Source organism: Gymnogyps californianus, chromosome 16, assembly GCF_018139145.2.
Source record: "Gymnogyps californianus isolate 813 chromosome 16, ASM1813914v2, whole genome shotgun sequence".
Taxonomy (NCBI): Eukaryota; Metazoa; Chordata; class Aves; order Accipitriformes; family Cathartidae; genus Gymnogyps; species Gymnogyps californianus.
Genome location: NC_059486.1, coordinates 15,230,671 through 15,252,327, shown reverse-complemented (window position 1 = coordinate 15,252,327; position 21,657 = coordinate 15,230,671). Strand labels below are relative to the sequence as shown.

The window sequence follows — 21,657 nt, the reverse complement described above, 5'->3', positions numbered from 1 at the left end:
GCGACGAGGTTTATGCCGACAGCACCGCTCAATGAGATTTTAAGATCTCGCCACAAGACTGAAGTCTGAGTCTGAAGACGAAGCGACGGACTCTAACCTTTCTGATGGGTAACTGGAGCAAATCCAAGCACAAAATGTATCACCCCTGATCGGGCTCCTCACCCCCTTCCCGCAGCTCCCGGCTCGGCTCCCCACTAGAGGTCACTGCAAAACCCATTTTAATTTGCAGTTTGAAGTTTCCACGGATTATCCCTTTTTTTCATAGGCAACAGACAAGTTTCTCCCCCCCAAAATGACTTCTCGGGTTGGACTCCGATTGCCGCCGACTCCCACATGATGCCAGCTCTTTCTCCCCCTCTTCCCCGCTGTCAAAGACGACAATGACGAATATTTTCCCGTGATTGCTTCTCTGCATAAACAATTGTCAACAGCATAAAACCCCTCCGTTTGGGTAGCCGGTGATCCATGAGCAGCAGCAAGTGACCTCTCACTTCTGTTCAGCCATCCTCCAGATGATGCTTTCAATCCTGTGAAGAGCTCCGCATTTAAGAAGCTTCGCACCCAAGTCCAACCGTACTGAATGACAAAGGTGTCCTCCTAAAGGGACTCAGAGCGAGAGCAGGGTCTACAGAAGTGGAAGCGCCTTTCCTGCACCACACGATATCTTTGCCTGCTCTTACAGCAACATTTAGAAATTAGATCTCTTACCTCGTGGCTCCAGTCATTGAGGAAGACAGGCAAACAGTACAATCCGGGGAGCTGAGCTGGGCAAAGGCATTTCTGACTTATCCTCAGCTAATAAACACTGATTATGAACAAGAACATTCAAAACTTAAAATAAAAACCCCTCAGTAACATGTATTTCCATAGAGAAGTGGAAAGAAACACCTGTTAACAGATAGTTTATTTAGAACCATCTGTTTCCCAACAGAATCAGTTTTTGGTAACGGAAAGAGAATTCTTACCGACAAGAGCACACTTGGGTTATGATCTCTGCGAAAAAAGCTTCCCATTCCCACCCCCTCCAAAACTCGGAGCCTTATCTCACGCTGGACACAGCGATCCTAAAGCACAGTTCGGTCTATTTGTTCAGCTCCGTCTCCAGCTGGCATCCTAGGAAATCTGCTGTGATACCAAACGTTTATGACCTTTTTGCCTGTTCTTCTGTTGTTACACCCCTGAGATGTAAGCAAACAAAACTCGTGCCACAGGAATGTAGCGCAGCAAGCAGACATCTCTGGAGCCATCTGATTGAAAACAGACATGACATTTAAAATAGACATGAAAGTCTCAGGCTTGCTCAGGACAGATGGGCTTGGAGCACCACTGCTAATACAGAGTCCTTTAGAAACGTCAGAGCTCTGTTTTGGAAATACTCATTTACTGCAAGAGGCAGCGCTCCTTGACCCAGTCCTGCACCCCTCGTGCGCAACAGGAATTTGCTCATTAAGAGTCCTGCAAACTGGACGGCAGCACTGCAAGGATGACAACAAGGAAACCCCTTGGGCTCTGCTCCACCTTCCTCCACTTAAGGCTCTCAAGAGAAGTTGGCCAAAAGGGCAGTGACAGCGCTTGACCATAAAAAGCGGTAAAGAAAGATGTTCTGCAAGAGCCTGCTTGGCAAGGTCGGCAGGGGAGCACGGACAGGTCCCAGCAATCGTGTCTCTTCCTTCAACTCTGGCAGCGACCTCAAGGTCAAGATTACAGCATGCCGTAGGGCTGCTGGAAGGGGGCTACAGGCAGCTGCCTGCACGGTGTCTGCTCCAGGAGGAGCCAGGACCCCATCCCTTCGTCCCCAAAGAGAATTCAGACCATCAAAGAGCTATATGCCTGGCAATAGGATTTGGAGCAATACATCGCTGCCCAAGAATAACAGCGAGCCCAGGGCGACAGGGAAATACCTTCGTCCTACTGTGGAAACTTTGGTGTGGCTCATAAGAATTAATCTGTTCAGGGTAATTTTCAGATAAATGAGAACCGCACATTGAACGGATTAAAGCAGACCAGATCTCCGCCAAGTGACCAAGTTATGGTTGTCCCGTTGCAGCAAAGCCAACAAAAAGATGAGATGATTTTTAGGTATTTCAGTGAGACTGGCCCCTGTATCTCTGGAAACCTCTTTCACGTTTCTAATGAAACCGAAATGCTACACATTGTGCTTGGAAACGCGGCGGCAGCACCGTGGAAAAGGGGTGTCTTGGGTCTGTAACAAGGAACTTGGGCCGTCTTGCACTACTGTACACACTTTTCAAGGCAAGAGAATTTGTAAATACAATTATACTGCGGAAAAATTTACACATTGTAACCTAATTTCTTTTCAAAAGCATACAGAATAAGAGGGGTTTTAAGGTTAATCAACAGCCTAGGGAAACGCCAACAGTTCCTAAGGCCTCTTGTCCGTCTCCAGGGCATAGTCTGCTATAGACTTGTTAAAGGGCGACTGTCTGTCTTTCTCAATAGAGGAGAGGTCGAGGTGAACCACTTCACTTTCATAAATCAAAAGAAAGAAAAAAAAGTGAGAAAATCTCCAGAGTTCAAACATTTCTTTAAAACCCAAACTTTAAATACTAAATGGGCTTCATGGCTGCCATTTTGAAAAACATTAGTTTGCCAAAGGACCCTTTTGATTTCTATTTGAAATGCGAGCGCTCACAGATAATCCATTGAGAATCAAGCCCCCACAAAAGGCTTCCTGAAACAATCGCGGCGCTGGTGAAGGACAACATTTTTGTGCCCAAAATAAAACATTTTAATGCGCTACAATCCATTACACATATATTCCTACATTTCCTTTCAGTAATTATTCATTAGAAAACATTTAACGTCACTGCAGATTTCACACTGGGCAGTCTGCACACAAAGGAGAAGAGTTGGCCCATTTATAAGGGGCTGAGGCCGCCTTTTCTCATCCGAGAAACTCCAAGGCGGTGGGGGCTGCCGGACACAACGGGCAGGCTAAATTGTGCGGTTAACGGTCAAAGCCCCCCTGCCTACTTTGACACTCATTTAAAGATGACGGGGAACAATAGAGATTTGTTCTTAGCAACTCTTTCTTGTTACGCGGGGTCTCCATCGGCCGCGCCGGGCGGTTCAAGGCATGAAACCGGTGCTGATGTTCGGTTCCACCTGCCATCGCTCGCCCTGCTCGCTCCTCTCCCCGCCTGCCCCTTTCCCCACTTTAACACAACGAGACAGGTAAAGAATATCATTAAAGAGAGTCCCATTCAGCACGCCAGCTTTAATAAAACAATCGTCTGTCAGGTTCATATGAGCAGCTCAAATTTTGGGTTAGTGCCAGTAAGCCTGCTCTTCTGGAGCAGGTTAGTAAAGACAGCCCTCCTCGCCCCAAAATTCCCAGTTCACCTCCGGGATTCCAGTTCGCACCAGTGCTCCCAGGTTACAGCGCTGTCAGCGCGCACCCATGCATTCAGGCACCTGACCTAAAGCGTAAACCACTTCTTTATCACCTTTTAATTGACAAAACCGTAACAACTGCTAGGAAAGATCCTTTTGCTTTATCAGCTCGTTTCGCACGCAGCGGAGATGCCGCCTGAAACTCCGCTTTTGCCCCTGCAGCCCAGGCACGCTAGCTTGAGGAGCGAGGAAAGCCACAGCCATCGCACCGCACTCGGGAAACGTAAGACCGTGTAAAATCCAGCTACAAATCCTGTCAGGCCAGAACACAGACCCTTAACTGCTCGCTCTCTCAGTCATTGCTTTTTAGATACAAATGCCAGAGTTTTCTTCGGCACTGACGTGCTTAGATTTACTGCTGCTGCCGGACCAGAGGCAGCTCCTTAATGAATCCTGATTCTTTTTTAATTGCAGAACAGGACATCTTATTAGAAAGCACAAATTGCTGATAAGCTCCATAAAATGTATTCCCTAGCTAACAGAGCACAGGATTTCCAGATGGAAAGCTAACATTCCGAGCTAAAGCTTCTGGAAATAAGGGAGAGCGGATTTATTCAGCTTCTAGGAAAGAGAAGGACAGTCCTTGAGTATCTGACAGTCCCTATGTTAGAGGGAGAGGAGCATTAAACAACAGTAAGTTCATGCCTTCAGAAGTCTTGCAGATGAACAGAAAGAGACACCTTGCTAAGATGCCTTCTGTGTTGGCCAGAGCACAGCTCAGACCTTGGTTTTGCTCCAATAACTACAGAGAACAGACAGCAGGACAGGACCACCGCTGGAAAATTAAAAAAACAAACAAACAACCCCAAAACACCCCAACCAAGGCACAGGGAAGATGTAACAGGTATTTCCTCTGCCTGCATTAGGCTGCAGTCCCTCTGTATTTACAGTTATTGCTTGTTTGGTCTCAACCAGGACTTGGGCTGCTCAGAGCGAGCACACCATTATTCCCACTTGGCATAAGAAAGGGAGATGGAGCAACCTCTCCCAGCCGCGTGGCGTTGCGGGCAGGAGGTTGCAGCCCTCCAGCCGGGTTGCAGAGCTGCACAGAAATCTAGAAAGCCAGCCTTTCACAGTTGGAACACTCTGGTTTTCACAATCCCAAATCTTCATTCTTGCGCTAGAATTCCAGATAGGAAAAAAAAAAAAAACACCAACAACCACCAGCACTGCACTGAGGGGTCATGAGTTTTTGCTAAGTTTTATTCAAACACAAGTGAACGCACCGTCACGGTATTTACAAGTCTTCGAGACAGTCAGAAGAGAAAACTAGAGGAAAATTGCTCCTAAACACACACTTCTGGTCACAGCAAGAAGGCCACAGCTAAAATATGTATTGGTATCACATCTCCCATAGAAGCGTTCCAACAGAAACCCCGATGATAAAATCCTTTGGGCATCAGAAAGCAACGAGAAGCTGGCCTGTGTAATCACTCCTCTCGAGGGAGGTGACAAGTCAGTGTCAAAACTGAAAGGAGACAAGATGAATGACGCCTGGGACAACAAATTGCTGTCCAAAACAAGATTACAACTCAAGTTCCCATAGCAAAAGCCAGTCTTTATCTCTGCACAAGAGCCCCCTCCAAAAAAAAAATCAGGGGCTGCTTTGGTAGCAGCTACAAAACAGCAACTTGCAGAGGCTGCACCGCAAGGTCTAATTCACACGAATTACAGCAAAGGTCACCCAAACGCTCACAGTAATTTAAAGCATGCACTTGCTCCGGGCCTGCTTTGTCAGGCTTGAAGTAGCAGCAGATGCCAAGGCTGCAGTTTTGCACGCAGGTAGGAGGAACTCGGAGGGTGCAGCTGAAGCAGCTGCAAGCGCAGACTCATTGCCTAGTTGCAAATTTACTGGCAAGTGTAATCCTTCAGCAGAGCCTGGAGAGGCAGGCACAATGGAGTGGGAACATTCTTGGGAATAAAGAGCAAACCTCCTTCAAATTGATCCAGAAAACACCTTTATCAGACTTTCCTTGTTGTTTTAGTTTTCCTGGACCCCCTTGCACACAAAGCACTTCGCTAACAAGCATTTAAATTCAGAAGTCAAGCACAAAGACATTCTCAACAGGCCACATAATTGCTTCCTTCTGGAAACTACCCTCTGAAGTCACAGGAGAGCCTCTTGCACCCCACCAACCAACCGGTCTGACAGAGGGGTTAACGGACCAGGCTTGCTTTGCAACCACCTGCAGCGTTAAGCAGCAAACAATCTGGTGAGACTTAACACAGGAGAAGTGTATGTAAAGGAAAGATAGGGTCTTATCTGCAGAAGGCATCCCTCTGCTACCCCTCACGACACTTTATAGTGCATGAAAGCTATTTTTGAGGGTAGGAAGGGTCTGGTCACGGTACCTGCGAGGAACTTCCATCACTGCCTTCAGCTCTGAAGCCAAGTGAGAGAAAAGGCGAGCGCTCTGTTGTTGACTTGTTACAGCAACGGGGACAGAGAAGAAGGAAAAGGAAGAAGCACAGTGATCCCTCTTAGAGCATCTAAGTTATTTTTACGCCACAGCAAGTGCAAAAGGTGGTGGTGGGGATCGCCAGCATTCTGTGCGTGGCAGGACCCACCCCTCGGGGTCACTGAAGGGCAGTTATTCTCTTTTTGTTTTTGAAATAAAGATCAAGGCTCCTCAAGCAGTCATACGCAAGTTACCAGGCATGCTGGTGTGCATGTTCCAAGTCCCCTTCTCCACTGATCAGAAAAAAACCCCCCTCTCTTCTCCAAGCAGGTGAAAGTCAGCTCCTTCCCTCCTCCCTCAGTCACACCACTCTCTCCAGAACACCCCAGGAACAGTTCTACCTCTCTTCCTTTGAGAGGGAAGAAAATCATTGCTACCTACACGATGCAAGTCAGGTACCAGTTTGCCAAGACAGTTATCCCTCCTCATTTAGCCAGAAAGTCTCATTTTAAAGCACACATTAGCATAAACCCTTTACAAAGAGCTCTAAACTTACCCCCATGCCTTCCATATTGCCACAAAAAGGCAGCCTAAAGCAAGCCAAGCAGGAAAGAGGGGGGGGAAAAAAATCCCCCCCACCTTCTGAAACACAAACCAACCCACTCTGCAGATGATATATTGCCCCAGCAGCGCAGGCTGGAGGCAGCGGGGACTCAGCTGTTTGCTCTTACGGTTAAAAGGCTACCAATAGCTGACAGGAGGAATCATCTGAAACGGGGAAAACCTGTTAAAATAGGGAAAACAGGGAAGTGACGAGGCATCTTTTAAAGGAGCGACAAAACATTAATCACTTCTTAGACTTAATCCTTAACAAAATGACCGCTGTGGTGCAACTGCTGTAAAACCTCTTTCTTTTTCCTCTCATAGGAAAGAAGAAAGGAAGTTTTGGGTTAATCTGCTAGCAGTATTTAAGAATAAAGCATGATGTTTTCTATATGAAATTATTGGTGCTTAACAAGGATAAAAGAAGAAAATATACAGAAATGTATATTCTGCTACAAGCAAATTTTTGTATATAATGCTTGAATTTTTAAAAAATAAACTCTCACCAAACAGTACAGGTAACTGCTGTCAAAAGTGAGATGGTAACATAATTGCAGGCTAACAAATATAAGACCTGCTAACAAAAGCAGATGCTTTTGTATTTTACTATATTGCATATTAGGAGATGATATGAAATTCTTGGATTTAGGTGCGTGTTTGAATCATAAACTGTTACTATTAAAGTATATATTCCTCATCTTGAAAATTAAATCTATTTAAAATGAACACCTTTCTTTTAAAGAGTTTCAGACAAGGGCATAAGTAACTTTATACATTATTTATCTTGGTTTTTATACTTAGAGCTGAATGTTATTTGAGGAAGAAGAAATAACTACAGTGATTTAGAAGTAAACGCTTTACATATAAAAAATAACACAGAGGGGGGTTTGGAGGAAAAGAATGTGTCGCCTTTCTGAACCCGTAAGTCTTTCCTGTAAGAACTCCTCTTCTCACTGAGGACTATTTACAGTGAATGAATATTATCCCGGCAATCAAACGGAGTATTTCCTTTCTGCCAGGTGGTGAGCAAAGAGCGGGCAGGGCAGGGAAGCAGCCGAAGTGGGGAGGAAGGCGAAGCCAGGAACCGCTCTCGCATCCCGCCTGCAGCCGTCGGTCCGTGCACGTTGAGGGCTCTGCGCAGCGCTCCGCTGTCCCGGCCTCGGAGGAAACGATGACAGTTATCGCAGTAATGAATGTGCTCGGCCCGTTTGCTGTAATTCTGTCTCGTGTCATTAATACAGTAAATAACTAGATAGGGAGTCCCGTCTAAGGGTAAAAATAAAGGCCGTGCCAAACCCCAACCATATGTAAGTTGCTGTTTGCTTCTCAGCAGCTCACGTTGTAGATAATGTTTTCTTTGTTTTGCCTTTCATTCTGTTTGTAAAATCTCCATTTCCATGGCAGGTGGCCACGTCCCCCCCCGCCGCTCCCCGAAGAGCCCTGCCGTGCCGGAGCCCAGCCGGAGCGGCGAGCCCGGCGCTCAGCGATGCCAGGCAGGGAGGAAAGAAAGCTTGATTTTAAACAGGAGAAATTCCCCCACGCCTTGCAGCTCTTCTGCAAATCCAGAATTCAATGCTTAGCGAACAGGAGGATGTCGCTCCTGTCCCCGGCGGATGACGGCCAGTTAATAAACTGTTCTGGGAATGAGGAGCCGGTGGCGTGCCACGAGGGCTTGGGGACACCCGAGCACTGTCACAACGTGAGGGCTCCAGAGTCGGTGAAACACGGGGTGAGGATACACAAAGGCTATTGCCTGAGGAATTACTCACGGATCCTATTAGGATTACTGTGCTGATTTTATGGTCTTTAAAGCTGACCTTCAAAAGGACAAATTGAGAAGAAGGAGCAGGGTAATGCTGCTTTGGGGTTTTTGAAATGAGAAATGCAGGTCCCAGCTGGTTTTTCCTGGGAGGATGAATAAAGAAGGAGCAGGTTTAACATCAGTAGGGCTGAAGAAGCTGCACGGGGTTATCTGACAAGGGCAAATGAGTTTTCCTTTGAGCATTTGGGGTTTTCTTGTCTGATAACTGTAATTTATGTCAAATATCTGTCACATAGTATAACAGTGGGAAGGAAAACTTTCACAGCAAAGTTGCAAAAGCCCTCAGCCCCCTATTAACTAAAAGCTGTTAATAAATCTGGATCTGTCAAACAAATATACAGTAAAAGGGAAAGATAAGAATTTTTTTTTAATTGGATAAAATAAAATACTTTTTTCTCCTGAGGAGGAATTATTTTCGAGCCTTCTACAACTATTATTAAAAAGAAATGCCCTCATTCCTGTATCAGTTTAAAGCCTCAACAGCAAGGTCCCTATCACACCCCATGGACTATTCTTATATTTATGCTTAAGTTTGGATCACTGAACAGGGGGCTCCGCTGTCTCTGATTCAGCTAGACCATGCACTATTGAGTAGCAACACTGAAAATCGCATGCAAAGTGAAAAACCCTTCAGTGTTGCAATAAGCAAAACTCCAATAGATCGAACAGGATCGTTGCGCAGCCACACACCCACATCATCTCGGAGTTCAGCAGTCAGTACTTCAACTCACTAAAATAGATGCCTTTATCTCCCTCTCTGGTACTATGACATATCGAAGCAAACCTGCTATTACTTCCTTTCGCTCTGTGTTATCACCAGACATAAGATGTGGAAGGAATTAATTATGGCTAATGAAAAATTAAATCCCCTCTTGCCTTTGGTCACTGTATTTCTCTCTCTGACTGGGTATATGCAGCTCAAATGCCCCGTGATGTTCTGCCTCTGTCACCTTCTATTCGGGAATAATTTCCTTACTTCTCTTCGGCTTTGGCATCGAGCTCTGGCATTTGGCCTTCGCGGTGCCAGCTGCAGAGCTCCAGCCTGGCTCCCACCTCTGCTCCCTGCCGCTGCTGCTGTTCCCAGCTGCCCACCTCTGCTTCAGCACCTCTCCCCAGCGACTCAGCGTCGCTCCTTACTTCAACCCCCCCCCGCCAGCAAGGGCCTCCCTCTCCCGATGTGCCGAGCTGGCTCCCTCCAGCCCGATCACTTGATGGAGCAGCTCTCTGCGAAGCTTTTCAACCACAGTTCCTCCGAGGACACCACCTCTGCTTGCACGACTGACCTTCATGAAACACACCATGAGTGTGAGCTCTGTCGTCCCTCCCAAACACAGACAACAATTTTCTGTGGGGAAGAGGAGAAAAGGAGGTGCAAAGGAACCACTTTTCCTTAGAGCAGGTCTCAACACACTGATGCTCAATAAATAAATGGAGGATTAACCAAGTTATTTTGCAGCAAGTGGAATGTTTGCCAAGTAGATCACAGAATTTCACCATGTCATTCATTCGCCTACGAGTCAGCTCTGGACCAAGAATGTCAAGGCTACCTGGACGTCTGTCCTACAAAAACTGTCACCAGGTTTTGTGATGAGATTTGATGGAGATTGCTGGCGGCAGAGTGCCACACCAAGACTGTGACCACTGTCCAAACAGGCCAGCTTCAGAACTTCCTAAGCATTTAGAAAGACTGAACTGGACTATTTAAGAAAACAGTCTGTGTTAGTCACGCAGTACTGCTACGGAGGTCTTACAGAATTTTCCCTGGAAGTTTTGCTACAGTCTGTGGCAAGAGAAAGTCATCAGCAGACACCGAGAAACCTGCACCTTAATTGCAAGGGGTGTTATAAACCTTTGGATTTTAATATCTTGTTGGAAAAAAGTAGCTGGTTTGATCCTGGAGTTCCATCTGTCATCTCCTCTGTCAAGAGTTCATTAGCATGCAAGTGAGATGTCACCCCAGTCACAGCTTCCAAGAAATTTCTTTGTTGAAGTCCACTAAATTAAATTAGCCAGCAGAGATGGAAAGTGAACCATTTATGAATACACAGGTATCAAAGATAAAAGTCGTTCTTACTGCTGAAGGCGTATTGTCCAAGCTAAACGCAACACACACTTTTGCACCATGAAGTTTTTGAAATGAGTCTAGATATTTGTGACTGAATTATATCAGTTGTGTGCTTTATAAAAATATTATTTCAAAATCATTATACCATCATCTAGCCTATGGAAGTGCACTACTCAAATATTTACTAATGCAGTTAATAGAAATGTCATATGGAACTACATCTCTAGCTAGCTGCTAATACATCTATCACTATAGCCACTAATAATTAAAGTTACCTGGGTATCCATCTTGAATGCTGTTAAAGTCAGCTGTTAACAATTATTCCAGCTAAACCATTCAAAAGGTGCTTTGAACTTGTTTAAGGTCCTTCGTAACACTGTGCAGCTAGCTAGGAGACTACGTTCTCACCCGAAGAGTACCATTAATAATTTACTGTGTGAGTCAGGGACTTTGTCCTACGGCACTTGCATACGCTTAGTGGTCGCTTTTCCAAGATAAGAACTAGAAACTGTATCTTCCTTGAGATTATGTTGCTGGCACCAGTGATCTCTGATGAGTCGGTATAAGCATTATATGTTAATTACGAACTACCAAAGTAAGTGAGTGCATCCATCTGCTGTATTAAAACTGCCCCTGGAGTCAGCCCAATCCAGGACCGTGCCAGTGCTGCAGACCGGGTGGTGGGTGCTCATCTGCTTGTTCAGAATCCAGAATGTTAGAGGCTGTAGGAGCTGCCTCGAGCTGGAAGCTTTAAGGTTAATAATGTATATTCTCTTGGTTATAGTATCTCTCTTCCCAGGCTGAGGCTAAGACATGCTTAAAAATTAAAAGTGCAGATATCCTACAAAGGAGGAACAGATGCTAGGACTACACATTAATCTTTAATGCGATTCCAACTCACACACTAAATTTTACCAACTTCTCTCCATTGCTGCAACCTGCGTGATCTCTCCACCTCGCTGTGCAATGTGTTGTTCACTGTGACAGGGCAGAGGTGTGGATACAGGCTTACCCTAAAGAAAACAGAATCAAACCCGTGTTATAATGAACGAGCACTCAACTCTCGCATTCACATATTGTATTCTCCCTTTTTCTTCATGCAGGGTCCTGACGTGTTGTAACCAGATCTGAGGAGAGGCAGTCCTACCTCTGCTGGCATCCTCGCTGCACCGTCCTCGCACTCAGTCCCACACACATTAGCTGATGAAAAATTAGACCTCGAGCTTCAAGCGATTTCTACAGCTGCTTAAATAAAGAGAAAGACAGAGAGAACATTTATTAAATTCTTCCAAGTTTTATCAAGGAATTCATTCCCCATTACATATCGTGTGGTGCCTCTAAAGTGCGTGTGCATATTTATGTAGGTGTCTATGAACCACAACAAAGCAGCAGAGCGCATAGCTACGCAGAACGAAGAGCGATGAGTACTGACAGCAGAAAACTGAGCAGCGGCAAAGGTTCAGGCTAACAGTCCCCTAGGCTAACTTCTGTAGCTTCTGTGTACACTTGCATCATGGAAATGCTGAGAAACACTGCAAAGCCACTCAGTTTAGATCTTTAGGCACCTTCCAGGAAAGGGAGAGGAAAATAAAAAAATTAATGTAATATGACACAGTATAATACATAGATGAAAAGCATATGAACGTGTACTATTGACTTCAGGGCAGAAATGCTGAGGAAAATTCATTAGTTTATGGAGGGCTAGCCATCAGAGTGGAGCTGAGTGTATCACTGAGCGTTACAAGAGATGGAAAAACAAAGCATGCTCATGCCCAGTCAACCTCTCGGAAGTAAGCGCTATATTGATCCCTCGCAATCGCTTATTTTGCTGACAGAAGCTTTTGTGCCCATCCTCATCCCACAGTCACTGTCTTTTTACACAGACAAGGCAGTATATTTTCAGTAAACTGGCCTGGACTGTTTGATGCGCTATGGTGCTGTTACCTTGACCACCAACAAAAGCACTGTTACTCTTTCAGACAGTTACAACTTCGAAGTTGCCGCCAGATAAAATACCAAACAGATCTTTTCATGCCATCCATTCTCAGTATGGAACGCCGAGGAATTGTTTCACACAGAGTAGGAAAAAACAAGCATGGAATTAAAAGACAGAAGGAAATAATATTCTTTGCTGACAAATGCAAAATGACAATTAATTTTGTACTTGGAGTCAAGGTGCTATGATGGGCAGATACGAATGGGGCTCTTCAAACAGTCTTTGCAACTCAGGCTTGAGAATTTAACCCAGAATCCTGCTTCACTCCAGCGCCCGCATTGGTAAAAACAGAGATGAGAATACTGCATTGCATTCCCATCTGCACAACAGAGCAGTCAGTTCATTTCTGCAGACGGTTCACAGAGATGTCTCACCCAGGAAATCATTTTAATGTGTCCTGTTCTTCCCCGGACATACTGCAAGCACAGCACTTGGGTACCTGGCCTAATTACAGAAGGAATATTTTAGCGGTTGGAAGTGGCTTCATGCCGCAGTACCTTTCTGCAGAGAGATCACCTTTAGCGATTCTTTATTTCAGGAGTTCAGATTCCTGCCTTCCTGTGACATGATGAATGACTTTTAAGTAACATAATATCTGGTTTCCTCCTCTTTCACACACCCATTTCATTGCCAGTTGTCTTCAGTGACCAGATCTGAAAGGATTGTTTGCAGTCAAAAGGGAAAGAGAAATTCTTTACCGCGTGCCCAGCCTCCTCTTGTTCATATTTAATTGAATTCTTGCTTGTGTTAAAATGGTTATCAATTATTCACCCCTGAACTCATTAATTCCAAACATCCCAAGTAATAAATAGGACTGCTCTACTGCTCTGTTAAAAATTCCAAAATACTTACGTTTTCCTTTTTAATCTGTTCTCCGCGTAACTGCAAGCTAGCCAGTGAATTATATGGGGCTTTCCTGTATATATTATTTAAAGAAGAAAGCAGGCTAGCAGACAAGGGACAATAGCGGCGCTGGGTCAGAAGGTAGCATGGGGCAGATTCACCGGCTTAGGACCTGAGTCTCTCCCATCGCTGCTGGGGCCGGTGATGGCTAAAGAGCACTGAGAAAAAGTCCTCTCCTTTCAAACCAGCAGCTCAGACCTCTCTTTCAGCCTCAGTTTTACCATTGGAAAAGAGTATTTTTTTACTAGCTAAATTAAATCCTTGTTTATAACCCACATTCTTTCTCAAGCCAGTTGAGAGGAAACAAATAAAGCAGACAAAAAACCCCAGAGGGAACAGGAGATAATTTGATCCTGGTCAAATACAGCAAAACCGCAACCTGCTCTCTGTGAGGCTCTCCAAACGACGCTGCACTTCAGTAACAGTACAGTCACACAAGACCGAATATTTCAAGTTGCGAAGACTCTTCTTCTGTCTCTTTAAGATTAGAAGGCATTATTTTCACGTTGCACCTAAGGCCCAGACAGCAATCTCAGCACTGCTGAGCAGGAGATGTGCCACCTATACACATGACTACTTGACAGAGCCGGGGCAGTCCCTGCGATAGTCAGCACGCCTTAAGCTTTAAAACCCTGCTGAAACGAGACTGTTACAAACAGAAGCCTTTTTTTCTTGCAGTTCTTTAATATCAATCCAGCATGGCCATGACAATCCATGAACCTCATGTAGCAACAAGGTGGTGTTGCACAAGCCATGGAATCGTGAACGTATCCCATTAAAAAGTTGATCTTCACGAGGCAAATGAGAAATCATGCAAATGTGATACATCCTACTGAATGCCTCGGTTTTCCTACCTGTAAAATGGGACTTGTTTTACATTTGAATTTTTACTGGCATCGCTCAGAATGGTATTTGGAACAGGAAAATCCACCTTCCCATGGCCTGGGTCTCATGATCTTCTCATGGATTTGGCATTCTGGAAAAAAACAGAAAAAATAATGTCTGACAAAATGTTGTCTGCACCTTTTTCATTGGGCCATGCAATACAACAAACCTTTGTTCTTCTCACTTCTTTTAAAACAAGCGTATCCTTCTGTTTGCACTTGAAATTGGGAGGAATTTCTTAGAACAAGGATTTAAAGTTTCACCCTAAACTGGAAAGCCTTCAGACAGAAATTTACCGAGCAAGCAATGTTGTGACTTGACTGGAGTACTGGAACACACGGAAGTTAATTAGTACAACAAATATGGAAGTAATATTTTTGTTAACTTTGTTCTTCTGCTAACAATGGAGGGGGTGACACGTGAAGCATTTTAGCTCTGTAGCTGAAAGGGGTCATTGTGCTCCCAGAGAAGGTGTCTTTCATCCTTGGAAGCTTTCTGCTGGCTCTACGCATGTCAGCTCGGGAGCCAGCGGCTCCAGCGTGAATTGCTGCGCGCAGGCTCTCCCGCCTGGCATCCGCAGAAGGGCTCAGCATGCAAGACACAGTTCCGTGATGACAGAAACAAAACCAGGTGGCTTAAACAGACCAGCAAGATTTGATTTTCAAATATGTTCCGACAATAACTGGGAGTGATAAATCCATTTATTATGATTTAATAAATGAATCTGTAATTTACCCATCTAGGGAGCTTATGTCTGCACAGAAAGAGGACGGATACGGCAGGTCGGGATTTGTGACACCTGGATGCAGCTCTCTGCTTGGCCACAAGCCTCTGGTGTGAATGTACCCAGAAAATGCTTGCTGCACACAGGATAATGCTGTACAAAGCAAGCATGTGTGGAAAAAACCTAGAAACTAGCCTGCTTTCCAGGATCCGAGCCAGTCAAGTCTGCCTCCTCTCAAACTTCCCATAGCAGTGTACTCTATCACATAAATACACCCTCCAAGCTTCAGCTCCACGTCTGTAAAATACGACTAACAATACTTCCTCTCCCTTGCATGGTTGCTGTGAATATTCAGACATGAATCATTCTGCAGTGCCCAAATGCTAATGTATAAGAAAGCCATTAAAAATCCCAAACATAGATACATGGTTTCTAGGGGCATGTAAAGCTGTAATAAATCTATTTCAATCTCATTTCTCATGCAGGTCACTAAATCTGTGCCTATAATATTAGGAGTGTGCTGGCTAACTGGCCACAAGCTATACAAAAGCCTTTTCTCTCCAAGTTCAATCAAAAGGACAACAGCATATGACAGACCCCTTGTATCTTTTGGTATTTTAGCCTGTCACAGCAGGGACCTCCTGCAGTGCTAGGAAAAGAGGGTTTTTCTGCTGGCCAAGCTAAAGCTAACAAAAATACCTAATGAGTAGAAGAGCTGAGAAGCTCACGCATTTAGCTATGTCTAAAGTAGCATGTGGATACTGAATGTGGGCATGAAAAATTAATTCCAGAGATGCTATCAGATATACCTTCAAGTGACTGGTTGGACTAAAAAAAAAATACTATTTTTGGTAACTACTTTTACTTCAATTAAAAATATTTGGGGGAGAAATTATACCATTCCCCCACATCCCCATTTTCTCTCTAGAACAGGGGGAAGGAAATTCTGCCCTACAGCCTGAACACTGTCACTGACTGGTGTCCTGCAAGCTTCTGGTCTGACTCTTCCCTTCCTCTACCACTGGTTTCTACCTCCATCCCTCTCCCCCATACCACAGTTTCCCACCCGTCTGAGCTACTCGCCCTCCAGCTTCCCATCACTGACCCCACTGGATTCGCAGGGGAGGAAGACGGGGTGGTGTGAGGAGCTCTGTGCAACGTGGCTACACCTCTGGAGAAGGACGCAGTGAGTTAGAGAAGCCCTGCCCTGTCCTGGGAGAGGAGGAACTGAACATGCTGGAAATGCATGCGAGGGTGGTGGACATTAGGACACACCGTACGCTGAGGTTTGGGAATGCAGTGTGTGGCACTGGAGTGGAGGAGCATTCCCTGGAGAGCTGCAGATGGGAGAAGTGTGTGACAGTATGTCACACTAATATTACCTGAGATTCCAATTAGACTTTCAGCATGGAAAATATTCCTTACTGTTGCTCTAAAATATAAAGTGCAGCCCTGCAAATTAATGAATTGAAAAAAAAAAAAAAAATTAAAATGTCAAACGGTGTCTACCAGCTGAAAGTGATAGTCGCTCCCCATAGGAAGAACGAAGGTAGAGCAGACCTTTCATCTGTGGTGGCACCTTTGTTCAAAAAAAGCAATGCAGGGAGAAAAAGCTAGAGATTCAGTCCAGTGTAATAGACAACAAAGTACTCATCCAGATGTTACTCTATGCTGCCAGTGTAACGTGCTTCAGAAGAAACTTTAGAGGCAGCTAGGAGAAGTAAGGCGTAACTGATTTTTGGTCTGGAAAGGATGCCTATACACAGGCCAAGGAAAGCAGTTAGAAAGGTGCAGTGACTATATAAACATGGGGTAATCCTTGTTCTTTTTCTCCAGGACAATCCTAGCCTATAGGCTTGATGACATATAATTTCCATTATTAAGTATCTGTTAATTAAACACACAATATATAATTACTTCACTAAATGCAAGCTGTTTGAGCTCTTAAAAAGGCTAGAATTCCTGCCGTTCCAAACAGAACGATACTCGTCTTGGATCCCTAAACACACATTTTGTGAAAAAATGCCCAGTTTGATTATGTGTGTCACATCTCATTAGAGAAGTGGTGTAGTTTATTTATTTGACCTTCAGGCAAAGCTGAAGCGGGAGCTACAGCAAATGCAAATATATTAAAGGAAATGTCCTTTGAAAGAAGCATCTGTTAACCTTACCTGTGTAAAGGGAAACTTGCATCTGAAAATCCAATATTTAATCAAAGCCTTCCATAATTAGGAAACTTGGTTCCATGATCTTTAATCCAAAGAGGAGTATCATTGATGGATTACCTGCTTCAATAGCTCTGGCAAAGCTAAAGATTCAATAAAAATTGACTTTGTCTTGCAGCCCACTGCTGACTCACTACATGCTGCAAAGAAAGCACAGAGAATGATTTTACAAACTCTTGTATGGCTGAAGACTGCTAGAGTGAGGACGGTGAGCCTGGCTCCTTCATCAGCATGGACTGGTATGTTCCTTCCCAATGAAAATTCAGTACGTGATCATTTATAATATTTAGAGCAACGTGCACAGGATGGTTCAATTCCTTCTTTATTCAGGGGTGTCTTTATAGAAAAGCACCACTTGATAGTGACAAAAATGTTCGCTTCATGACAGAAAAAGGCCAGATGCTCTGTTACGAAGCAGTAAAAATGCCCTTGTTGAGGTATACAGAGGTCTCTTCATTTTTAAATTCTGAATAAAACTTCCACTCAGGAGTTTTGGGAAAACTTTCAGGAGTTTCTTATATTTGCATGACTAGTGACTGCAAATCTGTTTAAAACTATCTATCTTAACCATTGCATATGAATCTATCATAGACAGTCTGAGCTTATTAGAGAATAAAGAGTTGTTCCTCACCACCTACAGTATGATTTTCAGTATAAAAGTGTATGTAGTGAAAGGGTTCAGCAGGTGCATGGTCAGGTCAGATTCTAATTAATATATGTGTCGTCACGCAATAGGCAAGTTTTAAATAATGCAGAGCTCAAAGCAGTAAAACTATCTAAAAGCAAAGCCTGGAAACAAAAACTGTTGTTTCATTAAACTTAAAATACAATTTGACTCTGTCATACCAATGTATATGAGCTATCTGCATTAAATTGTGTTTAATTTAACTCTAGAACTATAGGGCCCAATTAAAAATAATGAGGCCTGTCTCCAACTGTCAGGCTCAATTAGAGATAATGGGAACTGATAGCTCCTGGAATAGATTCATTTTTGTCTGATAGACGAACTGGGGCAGGGGTCTTGGCAGGGGTCATTGGAATAGACCCGGCAACAAAACATGGGTCATTCAAGCTTAAGGAGTCTTAAGGAACCTAGTTATTAAATAAGGAAGTAGGAAGTAAATCAAATCCAAAAGCACATGAATAACCCCAACAGATTCTTTTTTCTGTTACGTACGCGTATATTGCAATTCATCTAACCATTAAGCTGCCCATTCTAAACCAACAAAATATATAATGCATAAAGGCTAAACCTATTTGACAAGACAAAAGAAAAACTGGAAAAATAAGTGCCCAACTTCATATTCCAGTGCCAATTTTCAGGAGGTTAGCAGGATCAATGTTTTCCTTAGGTCATGCTCCAAAGACTGTAGCAAAATTGCTGAGCTTTTATTTTACATCAGTGTTATAAAAAATAAATCCAGGAAAGATAATTGGAATGTATTAAGAAACCTAGCTGTCTTGATAGACGTTACATATGACGAACAGATTACTTCCTGTTCAGCCTCAGCAATAAAAATAGGAAAAATGTGTCAGCTTTTGCTAAGCACTTTCAAAGACGTAATCGAACAGTCAGACAAATTCAGAAACGCGCCCGACAGAAACGAAGCCATTTGTCCTTGAAGAAACATGAATGGGCGATATGGCGCCTGACAACTTTTAGGCACTAGACAGTAGCTGTCATTTTAGATGAGTAATTAATCTTGAACTGAGAGGGAGATGTGGAGCCCTGTTGACTGTTTATTCGGCTAGAATGACAGTCAGTGTCTGTTAGCACGACTTGGACCCTGCCTGGAATTGGTAACCTCTCCCAGGCAAAGCTTGCCTGTGCATCTATTGTCAACAGCAATGACTCTGAAGTTCACGTTGGGCAATCCTGACGCGCCGTGCCTTGGCTCGCCTTTTGTTTCTCTGTGAAGACACTTTTTTAATCTAATGATATCTTTCTCAATGTCTAATGATGCTCGTGCAACGTGCCGCCAATGGCATTTTATCCTCTGCTCCCCTCCCCCCTGACACGTACAGGCCTGCAAAGTCACGCTTTGCATTTTAAATCTGTTCTCTGTGACTTCTGAGGAAAGAAAGAACAGTTGAGCATTTGAGCTTCTCCCCGGTGTGGCTTATTCTGAAAGAATGTGCAAATTTGTAATTTGACCCGTTATTTTTCTTCATACTTCCCTTCTTGTACACTAAGAACCTCACGCAGGGACTCTCTATGGCCACATTAGAACAACACAAACGTGTCATTGCTAAAATACAACGTAGGGTTACTGGCAATACAAAGGACCGGTGTTATTCCCTTCCTCCAGTGTCTTCTCTTGGTTGAAAGCACCGAGAGGCAGTCCCCCCAGGCTCTGGGTGACAACCTACTTGACTTGACCCATACATCTGTTCACTACTCAATGGCTATACTCAGATGGGAATCAACATAGGCAGGAAGATCTTTGGAGCCTGCGCCATGACTACCTCTGCATCTGTGTAACACCCAGAAGGAGAGGGCATAGATTTCAATTACAATCCTTAGAAATTATAGACTTTTAAAAAACTAATATAAAAATGTATACATTTCCTCTAGCCTGAAGCACATCCAGCTTATGTCATGCAGCACTTGGGAAAAGAGAAGCACGGAGGTTTTGGAGAATTCTGTTATTTGTAGGAGGTGTTACCTGCACTCAGGACAAAAACTGCTCTCAGGACGCACAGCTGTGTGTCTCTGGTGGGAATTCAGGTGTATGAGTACAAGTACAAGGATATGCGTACATATCCATATTTACATGAAGTGTTGACTGTGGAAGAGAACTAATAACTTACAGAGGGATCTCTGTGGCCTTGTACTCATACACCTGTACATATCTATATATACACCTGTGTATATATATACACACGTATGTGTATTTTAACCCCCAAAAAGCATTATTGAATATATTGCTGCACCCTTCATCTGGAAGAATCAAGTGTTTTGCTAACTCCATTCTCACTGGAGCCCTATGACTTTGGTCAATGCCAAGAGGTGTATTCTGTGAAATGTTCATATCCCTCTGTCTTGATCTCATCCTGTGAGTCTCATAGGTATGTAGCACCTTTGACAGACAGATGTAAGCATGATGAACAACTCTGACAACGAAATTCACTTCCTTGTGTCAGAAATCTAAAGTGGGTTCGCATATTGAAGTATTAAGTTTTAAAACGTGGTCGAATTAAATTCACAACTTTGAAGGGAGTTCAAGGCACTCGTAACAAAAAGATGCCGCATTTCCAAGACAATTGCTCTGGGAGAGGTTGCTTACAGTTCCATTTCTGCAACTTTTCAAAGTCAAAGCCTACTTTCCTGAACTGTGATCATCAGGATTTGTAGAACTGGGCCAAGTTGAATTCATATAATTACATCTTTTTCTCTGAGGAAACTTACATTTTTTTCCTTCATTGCAATAGCAAATGACGATGATATTTTTGCATTTCTACAGCCTCTTCCATCAAAGTATCTGAAAGTTTTATAAAAACTAATGAATGAAGCTCTAGCATAGTAATAGAAAGGGGCATTATCTGTTTTATGGAAGAATTAACCAAGGCACAGATAACCCTATTATGGCACTATCTGTTTAGCAGAACTCACCCAATTAGTCATTTCAGTGGTTAATTCCAAATCACAAATTTTTGAGGAACTGAAGTTTCCATTTTCCACACCATGCAGTAGATTTGGTTGTTTCTAGTTTTGTTGTTTCTAATTTGTAGGTCTAGCTCAATTCAGGGCTTGGCATTCAGCAGGTCTTGCAACATGCTGAAAAAATGAGTTCCTAACTTACTTAGCAAAGACATCCAGTACTAGTAAATGCTTCGGAAAATGTGGAAATCTGTACTATGCAAGACCATACACATAGTGCTAGGAAAAGAGATATTATATCCCAACCACCAGTTCAGACCCGTGACTGGTATTCCGTACACTTTGCTACGTTACTTGCAATCATTTAAATAAGAATTTTACTTTTGTTTCCAGCTATATTTTTGCTCTTTACTCAACAGCTCTTTTCCTTTCCCACTAACCAGCTTCCCCCAGCTCTCCAGAGTTCCCCTCGCAGCAGCTTCCCGCAGGAGGTGTGCAGCGCAGTAGCCTGGAGCGAGCAACAGGGGATGTTGCGGGATCGGAGCAGGCAGCGCAGGCAGGCCGAGCAGAGGCAGCTCCCCTGAGCTGCTGCACCCCGGAGACCAGAGCATGACCGTAGTCCAAATTCTTCGAAATTGCTTTTCCCATACAGAACATAAAAACCATGAGAAAGAAGGAATTATCCGACTCCCTCAGCTGCTCAGAAATGACCCTCTGCCGTGCGTATTGGGAGGGAATAAGAAGAACCTTTGGCATCAGTTCTCGGTACTCAAGGGAAACAATGAAAAAATGAAAAAGATGATGAGAAAAGGCATTTGGACTAGATTTCTTTTTTTAAATCATAACTTGAAAGGAAGGTAATGAAACCCCAATATTACACACCAAAAGACATTCTGTAAACATTGTGAAATTTCTTAGTTTTTAGGGAACACTAAAATGTAAATATTTTTCAGTTTAAAGAAGTCCTTTTTTTGGCTACATTCCTACGTTAATGGGTAAAATATATAGACTATATATATT

The 21,657-nt window shown here is 43.7% G+C and overlaps 1 protein-coding gene across 1 annotated transcript in view; it reads right to left on the bottom strand.

Moving 5' to 3' along the window:
- The window catches only part of MYO1H (myosin IH), a 35,907-nt gene extending 29,467 nt beyond the window's left edge, over positions 1–6,440 (bottom strand). The window contains exon 1 of the mRNA XM_050906394.1: positions 6,370–6,440. Coding sequence (XP_050762351.1) covers positions 6,370–6,384 — 15 coding nt within the window. The 5' untranslated portion in view covers positions 6,385–6,440. The remainder of the gene's footprint in view (positions 1–6,369) is intronic.
- Positions 6,441–21,657: the final 15,217 nt, after the last annotated feature.